At 54.0% G+C, this 16,431-nt stretch overlaps 1 protein-coding gene across 2 annotated transcripts in view; it reads left to right on the top strand.

Moving 5' to 3' along the window:
• The window catches only part of STX1A (syntaxin 1A), a 97,115-nt gene that overhangs the window by 46,751 nt on the left and 33,933 nt on the right, over nt 1-16,431 (top strand). For both annotated transcript variants that reach the window (XM_054847718.1, XM_054847719.1), the window contains exon 4: nt 14,838-14,912. In XM_054847718.1, coding sequence (XP_054703693.1) covers nt 14,838-14,912 — 75 coding nt within the window. The remainder of the gene's footprint in view (nt 1-14,837; nt 14,913-16,431) is intronic.

Below are 16,431 nucleotides of genomic sequence, written 5' to 3'. Positions count from 1 at the left end.
AAGGAGTTGGTCAAGTGATTTGTCCTTCATGAAGGAGAAAGAGCCGCAGTTGGTGGAGATTCCTGACAACCCAAGTGCAGATTTGGTGCTTAGTTTGGTCCTGAGCACATGAGCTTTGGATCAGAGAAGACTGCTTGAGGACACAGATCTTCATTATCAAGTGGACCATGTCTGGTGATGGCTAGTGTCTGGTCTTCAGAAGACGTTTGGAGACCATTATTAATTACTGAAATGGAAACAAGAAGAGCATATACTTCCCTGTCCATTGCACAGAGGTGTCGTATCTTCTGCAAGGCAGCATTTGAGTGCAGTCCCAGCACCAGGCTGGTAATCCTGTGGCCTGGCTGAGGCTGGTATGGGAAATCCTCGTCATCCCTTGACCCCAGGATGGTATTGAACAGGGGATCCACAGACTGCAAAAAGCAGGCAAGCCAAGCATTAGTGGACACCAACTACTTCCAGAAAATTGGATTGACTAGACCTTTTGCTGAGATTAGGTAACATTCAGACTGCTGTGTGTGTGAGCAGCTTTTCCACAAGCCAGCACCAACATGCAGCAATCAGGTGGCATCTCCAGCCCTCCTTTGGGTGAAATCCTGCTTTCTAGCCTCTGTGGTTCTTGATTTTCTCCTGGTACATCCTCATCTGGGAAATGTGGATGTTGGGACACAGGGTCAGTGTTGTGTTCGGAGGTGAGATCACAGCCGCCTTCTGTCTGCACTGCCCATCCTCAGCATGGTGTTGCATTGAGCCGGGGAGGCAGTTGTCTACCTCAGTCCTGCTCAGATTTGCTGTTTCCTGAGAAAAAATGCCTTTGATCCCTGCACGTATTGTCCTGCCATCGGCTGCTGCCTTCCTTGCTGGCTCTCATGTAAGCTCCTCCCAGCATATGACCGGATGCAAGGTACTGGAGTTGTATTTGGCTATTAGATTATTGCTCTCCATGGGAACCAGCTGAGATTTGTCCTTTTTCAGTATCTCTGTAATTGATTTTTAGCCTGGTTTTGTCATTAATCAAGTATGTCTTTAAATCAGATAGGTGAAGCAAGCACAGCTCTTCTGTGCTGCCTCTGCGAGCCAGTGAGTGGATTTTCCTCCAGCCTGCAAGCTCTTAATGAAAATGCTGAATTGAACTCGGCCCAGGAGTGACCCCCACATGGGACTTCATTTTTCCTCAGTCTGACTCCAAATCTTTAATCATCTGGTCCCTGTGTCCAGCCTGGCGTCGTGGGTGTGATATACCCGTCTAGCCCTGCCTGGCCCCTAGCTGCTACGTACTGCACAAACCCCAGACATACACCCTCCTTGCCGCTTCTCCTTCCTTACACATTTTGCTTTGATTAAAGCCTTCACCTCTCCTGGACCTAATTTTGGTTCTGAGCTCTGTTGGATCCACCCCACTGAAGTGTGCTCAGCAGCAGTGCCTTTTTCACATCTGCAGCAGCTGGAGGTTTCCGCTGTTTTCCTGAGCATCACCCGTGTGTGTTAAAGCTGTTGTTCACTGAGAGTTAGAGTTGGGCTTTGCAGTCTCGGCGAAAAACATTGCTGTCCCTGCGAGCTGCTGCAGAACTGCACACGTGTCTTGATGCAAGGTGCGGGCGGTGGCTGTGTGTTTTGTGCGTGGAGCACCCCACGCCTGCAGTGCGAGTGCTTTGGGTTTGGATAGAGGGGCCAGAGATGGGAGGATAACTTGGAAAAAGGCAGTTGGGGAAAAGTGTCTGTTAGAGTTTGGTGAGGAGGACCAGGATGCGCCATGACTGTAGTGTACAGGGTAGGGGACGCAGCCGCGTCTTCTAACACAGGATGCCCACAGACATTTAGAAGACACCCCAGTATGAGATTTCCTCAAGGATTCCCCCTGGGAAATACAAAACCTGGTGTCTAAAACGTAAAAATACCACCCTGCAGGGAGAGGGACATCCCTTCCTGGATGAGCTGGGGAGGAGAAGGGCTCCCGTGGCCACGTTGGAGTTGCTGAGTTCCCCAGGGAGGGTGAGCTTCGGGTGATGCTCTTGCATGAGGACCTTCTTCTGCCAGACGTGTGGGGTCAGCCAGCTGCATGGCAGCAGGGAGGTGCAGCAGGGGCTGTGGGTGCCTGCAGATGGCTTCACTTGCACAGTAGTTAAATTTCAAAGAGATTTTTTTAAGTATGCAAATGATTAGACAGGTAGCGGTGGTTGGCCGGCCAACTGCCAACAGCAGATGCTTGGGGCAAAGCGTGGAAGCTGGCAGGGCAGAGCCTGCCGTCGCACTAGGCCATTAGCTAAGAGCGAGCAGCACTGCGAATGGGGAAGGCAAATCCTGGCAGAGAGAGGAATCTGGAGGGTGAAGCGGCAGGGGAGGGGGAATTCAGCGTGCAGAGAGGGAACAGGCTGGGGGAGGAGGAATTAAGGGAGATGGATGCCAGGAGCAAGACGAGTCCAGCGTAGTGGGGGGGAGGAGGACTTTGGAGGAGGCTGCCGAGATGTCGGGTCAGGAGGGAATGGGTGAGCCGATGCTGAGGAGGAAGCGTGGGGCCCACCATGAGACAGCACACAAAAATATTTCCTATGCAAGAGCTGGGGAGGGCGAATGAGTACTTGGCAGTTGGTCTGTGCAATCCCAGACCTGCATCCATCCTGTTTCCCCTTCCTTTTTGTACAGCGCGAATGCATCCCTGCGTTGTTTTGCAGAAATTTTGTAGGCTGTTACTTTCTGTTTGTTCAAGCTATGTTCAATCTAACTTGTTAGACAAGTTGGTTTACCTCCCTTCCTACCACCATTCCCAGTTTCTCCGTTTCTATTTCATGCTGTCAAAGGTCACCTGCCCTTCTCTGAGGGGTGCTGAGCAAGGACAATGCAGGAGGTTTGGAGCAGTGAAGCAGGGAGCAAGCAAGGTTTGCTAGGCACGGTGGACCCCTTGCTTTCGGGATTCCCTGTTCCCTCCTCCATTGGAGGGGACATTTCCTCTGGTGAATTAATGAGCGTTGTGGAAAAGACGGCTGGTGACACGCCAGTGACGCTGGCGGCTGATGCCGTGCTGAGGAGCGGAAGGCTGGAGCAAGCGTGCCGGGGAGCACGTCTGCGCTGCCTGCCACAGCACACAGCTCCCGGTGCCGCCTGCCACCGGCTGCCGGGCCCCTGCCTGCGTGGGCAGCTCGAGCCGGGGCAGCTGGGAAGAGCTCACAAGCGGCAGTGTCTCCAGAGCCGCAGGGGCCGCTCAATGGGAGACGCTGGGCAGAGCTGGGCAGTGGTGGCAGGGAGGACCAGCCAGGGGCCACTGACGGGCTCACGCTGCCTGGGGTGGCAGGTCTCCGGCCGGCGGTGGGTGCCATCTCGTGCTCCTCAGGCAGGTCAGGGGGAAGTTCCTGATCAGGAACAATTTGTTTCTGATTTCTGTAAATTAACAAACAAACAAAAGAGCTCGGCAGCGAAGCAGCCTTTTGACGGGGATCATGGAAGAGGGCTCAGCCCCAGCACACGTCTCACGTGAAGGCACGGAGCTGGCTTACTGTTATGTTTGGAGATGTGGGTGCAGGAAAGGATGGACGGACCAAACCTTGCCTCTGTGGTCACCTGCTTACCCAGACCGTGGCCCTGGGGGCATGGGTGATGCCAGCCTCAGAGAATGAAGCCAGTTCCCAAAGTCAGGGAGAGCCGGCCTTGCCCCGAAGGGTCATCAATGGGGGCTTGGCAGAGCCGGCAGCCTCAGGGGCTCTGCAGTCTGTGTCAGCATCGTCCTGGCAGGTGACCCAGCAAAAAGTTTTAGGTTGGACATAAGGAAGACAAGTTTTATGATGAGGTGTCGTGGTTTAGGCCCAGCCGGCAGCTCACTCACCCCTCCCCCAGCGCGATGAGGAGGAGAAGTGTAACAAAAGGCTTGGGTCGAGATAAGGACAGGGAGAGATCACTCACTAATTATCATCATGAGCAAAACAGACTGAACTTAGAGAGGGAATTCATCTGATTTATTACTAAGCAAAACAGAGTAGAGGAATGAGAAATAAAATCAATTCCTAAAACACCTCCCCCCACCCCTCCCATCTTCCCAGGCTCAACTTCACTCCCGGCTTCAACCTCCGCCCCCCTCAGCGGCACAGGGGGACGGGGAATGGGGGTTACGGTCAGTTCAGCACACATTGTCTCTGCCGCTTCTTCATCCTCAGGGGGAGGACTCCTCTCATCGTTCCCCTGCTCCAACATGGAGTCTCTCCCACGGGCTACAGTCCTTCACGAACTGCTCCAGCGTGGTCTCTCCCATGGGGTGCAGAGCTTCAGGAGCAAACTGCTCCAACGTGGGGTCCCCCACGGGGTCACAAGTCCTGCCAGCAAACCTGCCCTGGCGTGGGCTCCCCTCTTCACAGGTCCACAGGTCCTGCCAGGAGCTCGCTCCAGCATGGGCTTCCCATGGGGCCACAGCCTCCTTCAGGTGCCTCCACCTGCTCTGGTGTGGGGTCCTCCATGGGCTGCAGGTGGACTCTCTACACTCCCTCATCCTTCCTCCATGGGCTGCAGGGGGACAGCCTGCTTCACCATGGTCTTCACCGCGGGCTACAAAACCCAACACAGGGCTGCATGGGTGGACCTGCGGGAGCTTCCCTGTAGGAGCTGTCTGCTCCCAGCAGAGCTGTTCCTGCCCCTGCCCAAGGGGGCTGGTGCACCAGACAGGCCAGGGGAGATGTCCAATGTAGGTCCTGATATAGGATTGTGGCACCTATGATCATGCAGTCCTGCAGAGTGGCATCTCATGTGGCCTGGGGTGGTCAGTGGCCCTCCAGAGCTCTGCCTCCTGCACTGGGCTCTGGGGTTTGGAGAGGTCCAAAACTAATTTTTTTTTTAATTATTTTTAGGGATTTTTAACTCAGTCTGATTCAGCTGGGGTTGCATTCAGTGACAGCCTTCTAGAAAAGGGTCAGATAAATGACTGCTACTCCTGGCCTGGGGAGAAAGCAGTGTGGGCTGGGGTGCTTAGGGGTGGTGGAGAGCACAGCTGGGTCACCGCGCTCATTGCAGGATGAGCACTTGCCTGATGGTGGATCAGAGCCAACCTCCTGAAGGAGGTGAGGATAAAAAGGGAAGAATGGGTGAAGGTGCTTTACTGTACAGCCAGAGTGCTAGGAATAAAGTTATCAAGGCACCTGAAACTCATGAAGGCCAAAGGCAAGGTCCTTTACCTGGGTCGGGGCAATCTCCAGTGCCAGCACAGACCAGGGGAGGGAGGGAGGGAGGGAGGGAGAGCGAGCACCCTGTGGAGAAGGACTGGGGGATACAGGTGGGTGACAAATGGGACATCAGCCGGCAAGGTGCACTTGCAGCCCAGAAAGCCAAGCGTCTCCTGGGCTGCATCACCAGCAGCGTGGCCAGCAGGTCGAGGGAGGGGATGCTCCCCCTCTGCTCCGCTCTCCTGAGACCCCCCTGGAGCACTGCGCCCAGCTCTGGGGTCCCCAGCACAAGGCAACAGTTTTAAACCGAACGAGGGTGGGGTCAGGTTGGACATCGGGAAGAAATGTTGTACCATGAGGGTGGTGAGGCCCTGGCACAGGTTGCCCAGAGAAGCTGTGGCTGCCCCTGGCTCCCTGGCAGTGTTCAAGGCCAGGCTGGATGGGGCTTTGGGCAAGCTGGGCTGGGGGAAGATGTCCCTGTCCACGGCAGGGGGTTGGACTGGGTCCCTTCCAACCCGAACCACTCTGAGTCCATGATCCTATGATTGAAGCATGGCACAAAAAGGAATTATTTAAGTCCCCCAGACATCTGTTATAAGACCAATAAACAGAGACTTGCAATTGCTTGTTTGTGATTCCAAATTCAGCCTAGTTCACATTACTCATACCTGCACGAAAGATTTGCATCGCTGGAGTGTGAAATGTCCTCGCCACAGCCTGGGCGGGAAGGACCCCCTGTGCGGCAGCACCGCTCATGTTCAGGTCTGAGCACCGGGGCTGGCTGGGCACCAGCAGCCTTCAGGGTGGTAGAAATGAGAAGCAAATCTTCCTGTCGTGCAAACGTGCCGTACTTGTGTCGAAGAGCCTTGATCCCCTTTTTGTCTCAGCAGACAAAGGGAAACCGAGGACAAGATGAAAAGCGAGAAGCTTTGGTGATGATCATGACTTGTTCCTTTATATTATGTGTGCACAGAATAAATTCAAAGCCCTATATTCTCACCGCATCTTTTTCTGTCTCTTACCGCTTTTCTGTAGCTCTTACTTTTGGAGTTGTACTTGCCAGTGATTTACGTTCATCTCCGTTTTCCCATACGTGGTGGGGAGGAGGAAGATATTTCCCCACCCTCTCCCAGCGGCACAGAAACTGGAGCTGGGAGTTTCAGGGAACTAAAAAGCCCAGCAAGCACCAGCCCAAAGGACGGTCTGAATTTTTTGTGATGTGCTTAAAGAAGAGCAGAAACCTCTCAGCCGTTTTGGTGCATTAGTAATAGAAAGTGGGAGAATAATGCAGAAAGGACAGGAATATATGGGAAATGCTTTTCTTGAGTGTTTGAGAAAACATGTGATGTATCTTATGATGATTAAATTCTTACGTTCCAACAGTAATTCAGGTTGTTGCGAAACAGTCGGTACCAAAAATAGACACTGCTGGATCCAGTCTACCTGAAGTTATCGATTGGGAAGTTTTCCAAGACCTGAGTAAGGTGGTGCCTCTACTGTTAGTGTTGATTTCCAATAAGTCTCTGCATACCTGATGGGCATCAGGAGCTCAGGAGGTAGCACAGCATTGATTTTTTAAAGAAAGAGAGATGGAATGAGCTGGGTAATTATTGACTGATTAACCCGACCTTGCTTCTGGGCAAAATAATAGAGTATGTGAAGTGAATTCGATCGAGAGAATTAAAGGAGGGTAAGACAATTAATGCAATTTGGTGTTGTAAAAAATAGATCTGAGCAGCTTTACTCGGTACCTCTACCTGCTGAGTGCCCATGGGAGGGCTGGGTTAGTTTTGCTCCCCATGAGCCCTGGCAGCGCCGTCCCGCTGCGCCCCGTGCCCGTCCCGCAGCTCCCCGGGAGTTTGCGTGTGGCCCCGAGCGGGGCGGGAGCGGGCAGCGAGGGGACGGGGCACTCGTGCAGCGCAGCTTGTGATGGTGCTTAGTGCCACCCTGGAGCAAACGCGGGGTGGATGGAGAGGCTCGGAGGAGGGTCCCAGGGAGGACGGGGTGCTGGGAAGAAAACAGGAGGAGGCCACGGAAAGGGAGAAAGCGGTTTGCTCGTGAGCCAGCTAATTGCTCCTGGAGAGGTGGGTGCCCTGAGACCTTGCAGGTAATGCTGTAAACCAGCGGGGCTGGAGATCTCAGACAGATTTGGGCTTGTGGTGGGCACATTTGCAGCTGGTGGGAGCAGCCATCCAAAGCCATTCATTCACATAAATTTTGCGGTCTTCACTGGGTGCCCCTCGTGGACACAGCTCTGGGCCAGGATGAGTTCCCAGGCCCTCGCCCGTGCAGCCCACCAGCCCGGTCCTGCGCAAAGCTACTGTGCTTTCATCAGGCCCGTTACCTGTTTGAGCCACGTTTCAGCAGGACCTCATGGCTGTGCAAACAGAACTACGCTCTTAAGCTTGCATTGTAACTCAGGATATGTAATTATTGCTGAAAAATGAGTTAAAAGATCTGCTAACCTCCCCCTGCGTTGAGCTATTGATACTTGCTGTTTCCTGTCAGCTCAGCAACCTCCCGCTTTCCGAACGGCAGCTCCATGGGAGCTATGAGCTGGAGTACTGGCATGGGACATGACAGGCTGGGGATGCCACAGGCAAGCCATGGGTCCCACTAGGTTTGCTGCTGAATGCAGACCGTTCCTTCTGTGGCTGTGATGGCAGGTGGCCCCATCAGCCCGCTGCAGGCAGGACGGGCAGCAGATCTTGGGAACCGTGGTGTTGCACAGGTTGGATATGAGGTCATGCAAATGTCCAGGCAGGGTTACAGCATTTACATGGCTCCCCTTCATCGCTGGCTTTTCATCACCAGCTGCAAACTGTTGGTTTAGTGTGAGTAATTGGAAAAAAAAAAAATCTCAATACTTCCTCCCCAAAAAGGGGAACTGGACCAAGGCACTGCACCGCACCTTTTGCAAAGGTTCATCACGAAAACAAAATACTTTGTTGCAAGCAAACTTTGATCCCATCGGTTTTGCTGCTGGATTATAAGCAACCAACAAGCGTGGCTGCAGGAGAAGCAGTTAATGTGTATCACGGCTCTCCCTTCATCCTGAGATTTGCCTCCCAGGGGGGTTTTCCAGTTCCGAGGCCAGCCCGGAGCAGCAGGAGCAGTCAGAGGAGGATGGCCATGGGATGAGAACACCCTAGGTGGTAGCTCAGCGACAGGCTGTGAAAGAATTTTGCATGCTGGGCTCCTGGGTGCGAGGCTACCCGTGGCCACTCCATTCTTGCAAGCCCAGTTGTTGGTGCAAAACTCCCAGTGTCCGGCCAGTGAAATCAGACTCGGCACTTCTCGGTGACTGCGGCTTAGTGCCTTTGCCTGGCTGGACCGGCAGCTGGCGAGGAGCACGCTGGGGTTCCAGGAAGTGCGAAACAGGATCCCTCACAACTAACATAAAAGTGCAGTCCCACTGATGTTACTGAGAACCAGCTTTTAATTACTTACAAATATGTAATAGAAACATCAGTTAAACATCTTTCTTGCTTCCTTTTTTGGTGACTTAAAAAGTCAAAAGCTACAGTTTTAATCTATCGCGGATCACCTCCAGACCCAGCTGGATGGTACAGATGCGGTGTTTTGGGGAGCACCTTTAGTCCCCAAGGATTTTTCAGACCCTTCCACACATCATCTTGGTTCTGCTCCTGTGTAAAAGCCTTGTGACATTTTGCACTGACATTGAACCCCGGCAGCATGTCTCCTTGCTGCATCGCAGGCAGGATTTGTCCTTCCTGGCACGCTGGAAATTAAAAATCCCAGGGCTGCTGGCCACACACAGTGGTACCGGACATGTCCTGTGCCCTCACTCCTGGCGAAGACAGATGGACAGCATTGCTGTGTCCTGTTTCTGCAGCTCGGCAAGCAACTGGAGCTCCTTGCGTTGCTTCTGTGTGGAAGGGACAATCCCAGCTCTGCTTGGGACAGTGGTCATGCAGCTCTCTCCTGCCTGCCCCTTGGTATGCTCCCCCATTCCGTCATACCTGCTGCAAATGGTTGTATTGGTCAGAGTTGAAAAATCTAGAAAATTAGGAAGGGGTTGAGTCAGTGTCTTGCAAACCAAATGTCTAATCTTTTTCTTCTTGTTTTACTTAGCTTGAATAAATAAGTTGCAATGTCAGACTGTGAACTCTGTTTCCAAGAAGGAGCATCAGCCCTTGGGAACTGAAGGACTGCGTAGAGGTCATTGATGTCCCAAATCTCTTTTGGCAAATGAGACTGCAGCTGGAAAGGGCTGCTCTCCATCCCTCCCTCCCTCCATCCCTCCATCCCTCCATCCCTCCATCCCTCCATCCATCCCACCCATCCTCCAGTCTGTGCTGGTGCTGGGGATTGCCCTGACCCATGTGCAGAACCTTGCACTTGGCCTGGTTGAACTTCATGATGTTCACATGGTCCCACTCCTCCAGCCTGTTGAGGTCCCTCTGGATGCCACCCCTTCCCTCCAGCGTGTTGGCTGCACCACTCAGCTTGGTGTCATCCACAAACTTGCTGAGGGTGCACTCGATCCCACTGTCTGTGTCGTTGATGAAGGTATGAAATAGTGTTGGTCCCTGTATGGACACCATTTGTTACAGGTTTCCACTTGGACATCGAGCCATTGATGTGCCATCCAGCCACTTCCTTATCCTTCTATAGTCCATCCATCAAACCTCTATCTCTCCAAGAAAAAGGCAAGAAAGTTGTGCGACACTGTATGAAAGGCCTTACAGAAGTCCAGGTAGATGACATCTGTAGATCTTCCCTTGTCCACTGATGAGATCACTCCATCATAGATGACCACCAGCTTAGGCACAATTTGTCCTTGGTGAAGCCATTTTGGTGGTCATCCATTACCTCCCTGTCATCCATATGTTTCAACGTGTCCAGGAGGATCTGCTCCGTGATCTTACTGGGCATGGAGGTGACGCTGACTGGTCAGTAGTTCCCAGCTTGGGGCTGGAACAGTCTTTCTAGCCGATCTCCTCCCTGGTGGTTTTTAAAACAGGTTTCATTTTTATTACTTCAAGGCCTTGAAACACTATGGAGAACACTTCAACCAACTCTGTAGATCCCTGGGAAGGATTCCTTATGGTTTGTTCCCAGAGACCAGATAGCTCATGTGGCTGCCAGGTCTGTGCTTCCTCTTTGCATTGACCTTTAAAAATACCCTACATTTTGTACATGTAAGTGCCAAGATAAACAGGCACATCAGTGGTAACCTGCAAAAGACAGAAGAAAAGTTTTAAGGCAATAAAGTTTTATTTTTTTTAAATTTCCTTGGAGGAACTGTGGTTAGGATCATCTTTATTTTTTTTACCGAAAGAGCTAACTCTTTGCCAAAAAGATCCTTCTTCCCAGCTTTGTCAGGTAACTCAGTTATGAATTAGTTTGAAATTGTACTTTCCTTGATTATGTTGGTTGGTTGCTGTCAGTAAAGAATTGAAGGTTGCAAAGAGGTGAAGATTTAGTAATCTGAATAGTAAGTGAGTGAGGAAGCTTCAATGGCTGAGAACCACACTGTGCGTGCGAAGTCACCGTCATGGTGATGCTCAGGCGTGCTGCGGTGGGCGGGCGTCAGTTGCCTGCAGTGAACTGTGACGGGTGGAGGTCTGGTGCCTGCTGCTGCCATCCTGCTCGCTGCTGGGCACTTGGGAGGCTTTTCCCCTCCTCCTTTATTGATGGTGGTGAAGGTCAATGCTGAGCGTTGGACTGTAGCCAGGAGTCCCCCCCCCGGCCCCGAGGAGCATCCTGTGTGGCAGCTCTGGGCACCGGTTCCTCGTGTTGTTCGTCCCCTTCCCTGAGGGGTGGGGGATGCTTTCGGGAGCTCAGCGAGCCGCAGGGAAGGGCAGCATGAGGGAATCGGTTTCTCCTCTTCCCCAGGCCGCTGAGGCTGTCCTGTGGCTGAGTGGTGTTGCCAGCCTGGGCTGGGTGTTTGCCCTCTGCCGGGGCCGGGCCCCTTTGAGGGAGTGCTGCTCTGCAGGAGAAGGGCCTGTACCCCTGCCTGCACCCCTGCCTCCCCTGTGCTGCCTGGGGTCCCCTCCAGGGCAGGTCACGCAGGCCCTGGAGCTTCTCAGGGGCATAGGGCTGGACCCCAGACGAAAGCCTCCTCTCCCCTCCAGCAGGGACTGGGGACACGGCCCCTCGGGGCTGGTGGCCATGGGGGCACCCCTGCTCCCCGCTGTGCTCGCTACCAGTGAAGCGGACATTCCGGGTCGGCTGTGGGATGCAGGAGCCTGGCCCATCCTCTTAAACATCACGTCTTGCCCCTCAGTGCCACTCTGCTCGCTGGGGTGACTCCGGCCGTAGCGGCGGCGATGTTGTGGTACTTCAGCTTCCTGTTGCTGAATGTTATTTGCCGTGAATGGTTAAATAGATTTGAGTGAGTCACTTAAACAGACGCCATGGATGTGAAAATAATTGTCTGGGAAGCCTGGGCCTGCCAGGTCGCCAAGTAATCCTCACACATCCTGTGACACAAAGCCAGCCAGAAGGAGTGTTTTCTCCCTGCTGCTCAGTTGGAAATATTTTGAGGGAGGGCAGCCCAGCCCCCTGTCCTGTGTCCCTCCACTCATCTGCGTGGTCCTGTCCCCTTCCAGAGCGGCCAGCTGGGCAGGGTGCTCACCTGCACTCACATCTGCATCCTCAGTGACAGCATCACTGCAGCACGTCCCTCAGCCCAAACTAACAGGGAGAAGGGAAAGCACGCAGCAGTGAGTTGTGTGAAACTGTTTCATAGGATCAAAGGTGGGAAGGGACCTTGGAGGTCCCTGGTCCAGTACCCTCCAGCAGGTCCATTAGATCAGGTCGCTCAGGCCTTCACCCAGCCACATGCTGAATATCCTTAAGGATGGACATCCCACTGCCTGTCTGGGTCCAGTGTTTGACCACCTTCATGATGACATTTTTTTTCCCTAATATCTAATTTGAATTTTGCATTTCCCAGCTTGGTCCATCACTGCTTGTCCTGTCCCTGTGCACCTCCAAGGACCAGCAAGAAGTCTGGCTCCAGCTCCTCTCCACCCTCCTGCTGGGTGGTCGTAGGCAGCAGTAGGAACCCCCTTTGCTTTCCCAGGTGAACAAGCCCAGCTCTCGGCCCGTCACCGTATTCGTGGCAGCCTGTTGTCCCCCGGCACTCCCGGATCTTTGTCCGCTTCCCTGCCAGCTGGCCCAGCCTGTCCAGGTGCAGGGAGTCACTCAGCCCAGGCTGGTTTGTTTCTTTATTAAATACACGTTCTTTCAAGAATGGGGAGAAAAAAAATAGTCACTTAAATGAGAATTCAAACTGAAAAACGTCTTCTTCCTTTCCCTGCATTTGTGCTTATTCTCTTGCAAATTCGTGATCGTACCATTTCCCCCGGTGAGGCCACTGTGTTGGCTTGCTCAGAAATACCTGGAGCCTGGGGTGAAGGTATTCGCAGACGTGCTCATTTTCTCCTTTTCCCAATAGTCCTGAAGCTCTTAGCTCTGAGTCAGAAATGTGTACAGCCATCGATATGATGTGACCTTCCCCCAGCACATTCCCATTATCATGATTTTCTAATTATGCCTGTGACTGCCAGCTGGGAGCGTACAGCACCAGAGCTACCACAGCCATTGAAATGACTCAGTTAATGTGCCTAGAGTCTATTAAACAAAGTTTTATTTAATTAAGTAAGTCTTGATCTCATCAAAATCAAGAGGGAGCATTAGGGTGGCAGCATTTCCAAGAAATCATATTTGAATGGCAGGTGGTTTGTACTTTCTTTAGTATCTGGATCTTCAGATATAGCAACATGCTGGTCTCACTGCTGAGTTTTGGGGTTGGCTGATCCCACGTTTGGGGCTGGGTTACATCCCTGGCAAGCCAGCTGGGCTGCCACGAGCCCATGGGTGAGCACAGGGCGTTTCATACCACCCAACCTGTGCAGGTGTGCAGCATGAAGGGCTGCACAGGCAGAGCATGGTTGGGTACCTGTGAGCTGGGCAAGGGTGCTGCAGCCCTACTGCTCTGATCAGGGGGCGGTGTCCAACAGATTCTGAAGCACAGGGTGGTGAGGCTCACCTGCATGTCTTGGCTTCTTCGAGGACTCTCTGGTTTCTGGGAGAGGAACCTGGTTGAGATCATAGACTCACAGACTGGTTTGGGCTGGAAGGGACCTCCAAAGATCGTCCAGTCCAACCCCCCTGCCATGGGCAGGGACATCTTCCCCCAGCCCAGCTTGCCCAAAGCCCCATCCAGCCTGGCCTTGAACACTGCCAGGGAGCCAGGGGCAGCCACAGCTTCTCTGGGCAACCTGTGCCAGGGCCTCACCCCCGTCATGGTACAACATTTCTTCCCGATGTCCAACCTGACCCCACCCTCGTTCGGTTTAAAACTGTTGCCTTGTGCTGGGGACCCCAGAGCTGGGCGCAGTGCTCCAGGGGGGTCTCAGGAGAGCGGAGCAGAGGGGGAGCATCCCCTCCCTCGACCTGCTGGCCACGCTGCTGGTGATGCAGCCCAGGAGACGCTTGGCTTTCTGGGCTGCAAGTGCACCTTGCCGGCTGATGTCCCATCTGTCACCCACCTGTATCCCCCAGTCCTTCTCCGTAGGGCTGATCAAGGAGCTTTGCTCCAATCTGGGTTTGTTGAGCAAGGCTTGTGGCTTGGAGATGCTGCTGCAGTGCAGAGAAAAGTCCTACAAGACACAAGTGCCTCAAGACGTGATGATTGCACTGTTAGTGGTGTTGAGCTCAGAGCCCATCACTGGTGTTTGTGCACGGGAGTGAGGGCAGATAGCGTCGTTGAGATCCTATCAGTCAGGCAGGGCTTGGAACTGCCCCAGCTGATTTGCTTCTCTCGAGTGCGGCATATGCTGTGGTTTCCTCCTCTCTCTAGCCGAGTCAGTAGTCCTGGCAGCCTGGGAGACTCTTGTGAAAGCTCTTGCAGTCGTGGAGAGGCAGCCCTGGGGAGATGCTGAGACTCACCGGTGAGCTCCATGCTCCACAGGGCTCTTCTCCCAGCGGGAGCTGCACGCAGATCGTGCAGGCGCGGATGGGATTTCTGTGGGCACAGAGAAGAAGGGGCTTTGCTTGTCCTTGGTTTTATTTGCAGATCCTGTGCCCCTGCCCGTTGAAATATGTGAATTGCTTTACAGCCTCCTCCCAGTGTTGGGCTGCTCAGAGTCATTTCTGAGACATGGGCTGTGGGACTGAGGGAGGTTTCTGACCACTTCAGCCCCTGCTTTTTTGCCAAAAGCAGTAAATTCAGGCTGGGGAGTGAAGGCACACACACACACTGGCTGTTAGTCAGGGCATGCAAGTGGAAGACGTGACCTTTTGTAACACCCTGGGGAGGGCTGGCCAGCATGGCAGGGGCTTGGCAAGATCATCCCTTGGTGACCAGAAGGCTTTTGGTGTCCAGCAGTGGTTTTCTCTCCACTACAGGAACCAGCACTGCGGATTGTGTCTCCCTTCCCTCCCACTTTCTGCAGAGCGCCGGGTACGGAGCAGGTTAGGGCTGTGCAGGCAGGGGCACCCCAGGACGGCTCCCTGGCTCCCTACTTGCCTGACCAGCAGCAGGGTCATTTCCAGGTTCAAAAACTGTGAGGAGAGTCCAATGGGGTGCACGGGGTGGGAGTGCTCCCAGTCTGGAGGTGTGAGTGCTCGCAGGTCTGGTCTCCACATGCCATGGGGCTCGGTAGCAGGTTTTAGCAGTGTGTCCAACACAGCCGTGTTTGTTCTTTTCTTTCTTCCCAGAAACAAAGGAGGAGCTGGAAGAGCTGATGTCTGACATAAAGAAGACAGCGAACAAAGTGCGCTCCAAGCTAAAGAGTGAGTATTTGCCTGTGATGCTGCTGTGGGGCTCTGCCCTCTGTGCTCCTGCCCTCAGCCACTGTGGGTCCCGTCCCGGGCTGGGGATGCAGCAGGCAGGGCACATTGCTGCCCTGGCTCCTGCTCCCTGCGCCCGCTGCTCAGCATGTCCTACTTGTCCCCCACAAGCAGAAATGCTGTGGGGCCCTGGCTGTCATCACAGCACTGTGCCAGCAGCAGCTGGTGTGTGACTCAGGTCAAGACAGAAGACAGTTTTGGGGTGGTTTGCTCTAGGTAGGGGAGGGAAGGTTGCGGATGCATAGCCCTGTCTGCATGTCTTCTGGCAACCTGAGCTGGCGCCGGGGTGGGGGGGTCACAGAGCTGAGGGAAGGGGCAGCCAGAAGTGGCATCTGCCACTGCTTTGCAAGGATCACCTGGGGTTGGGCATCACCTTTCCTCCCCTTGGATCCTCTAGCTGCTTTTATTTGCCCTTTGTGAATTTGCCCCCTTATGCCCCAATCCCAGGACAGAGGTGAGGGAACAGTGCCATGAGCACCTGGTGGGCAGACATTGGGCTCTCCTGGTGAGCCCTGGCTCTGAGCAAACCTGTGGCATAGCCAAAGCTTGGGTTGCCAGGACTGAGTGGTTGAAGAGGTGAGGGGTGCTGTGGGATTTGCGAGCCTCTAAGAAGAGGTGGCTCTTTGCCAGCGAGCCAGGTTGCCATGGGCAGCCTAGGCAGGCACAGCACTGGGGGGACCCATCCGGAGGGCCATAGTCCCTCTTCCCCATGCAGCTCTGGCTGGGGCCAGGTGGTGCTGCCAGGTTTCTGGCCGTGTGCTGGCATGGGGCGTGCTGCCATGGGGCTTGTGCTTCTCGCTGCCCCCATCCTGCTTCCACTGGGCTGGTCTTGCTTTTCCATCCCCAGTGTGGACTGCATCGCTGGTGGCTCTGCCCAAGGCAGTGTTGCATTCTGCTTATCCCGGCTATCTTGGCCCCTGGACGTGGGCTCTCTGGGGCAGTGGGTGGGAAGAAGGGGGCCGTCGGGCTCAAGGATGGTTATCCTGTCTCATCAGCACTCCCTGATGTCTTGGCATGCCTCCACCTTGGGGCCAATGTGACTGTTTGTTTCCACCATCAGAAGAGCCAATTAATCTCTTTGACAAGCAGGGGTGAGAACAACACGACCGTCAGCCTGCCGATGGCCAGGGTTGGACTGGAACACTCGGAGAAGCCCAGAAGCCCAAGATTGGACCCCAGGGGATTCAGGGGGTCAGTGAGGATGGCACCTTCTTGAGGCAGGAGACAGGTCACCCCAGCACAGCTCGGATTTGCCTACGGTGGTCTTGGACATCAGTATGGGATTTGGATAAGATTGTTGCAGGAGACCTAGCCATGTCTGAAGGGTGAGAGAGGAGCTGGTGCTTCCCCAATGGCAGCGGCATTCTCCCTAATCCCAGGGTTTCGTGGGAGGACTCAGATATGGCTGGAGCCATTTGTTAGGTTCATCACCACTGGCGTGTTCACGTCCCATGTGTATGCC

This window comes from Grus americana, chromosome 19, assembly GCF_028858705.1.
Source record: "Grus americana isolate bGruAme1 chromosome 19, bGruAme1.mat, whole genome shotgun sequence".
Classification (NCBI taxonomy): Eukaryota; Metazoa; Chordata; class Aves; order Gruiformes; family Gruidae; genus Grus; species Grus americana.
This window is presented reverse-complemented; position numbering and strand designations above follow the sequence as displayed.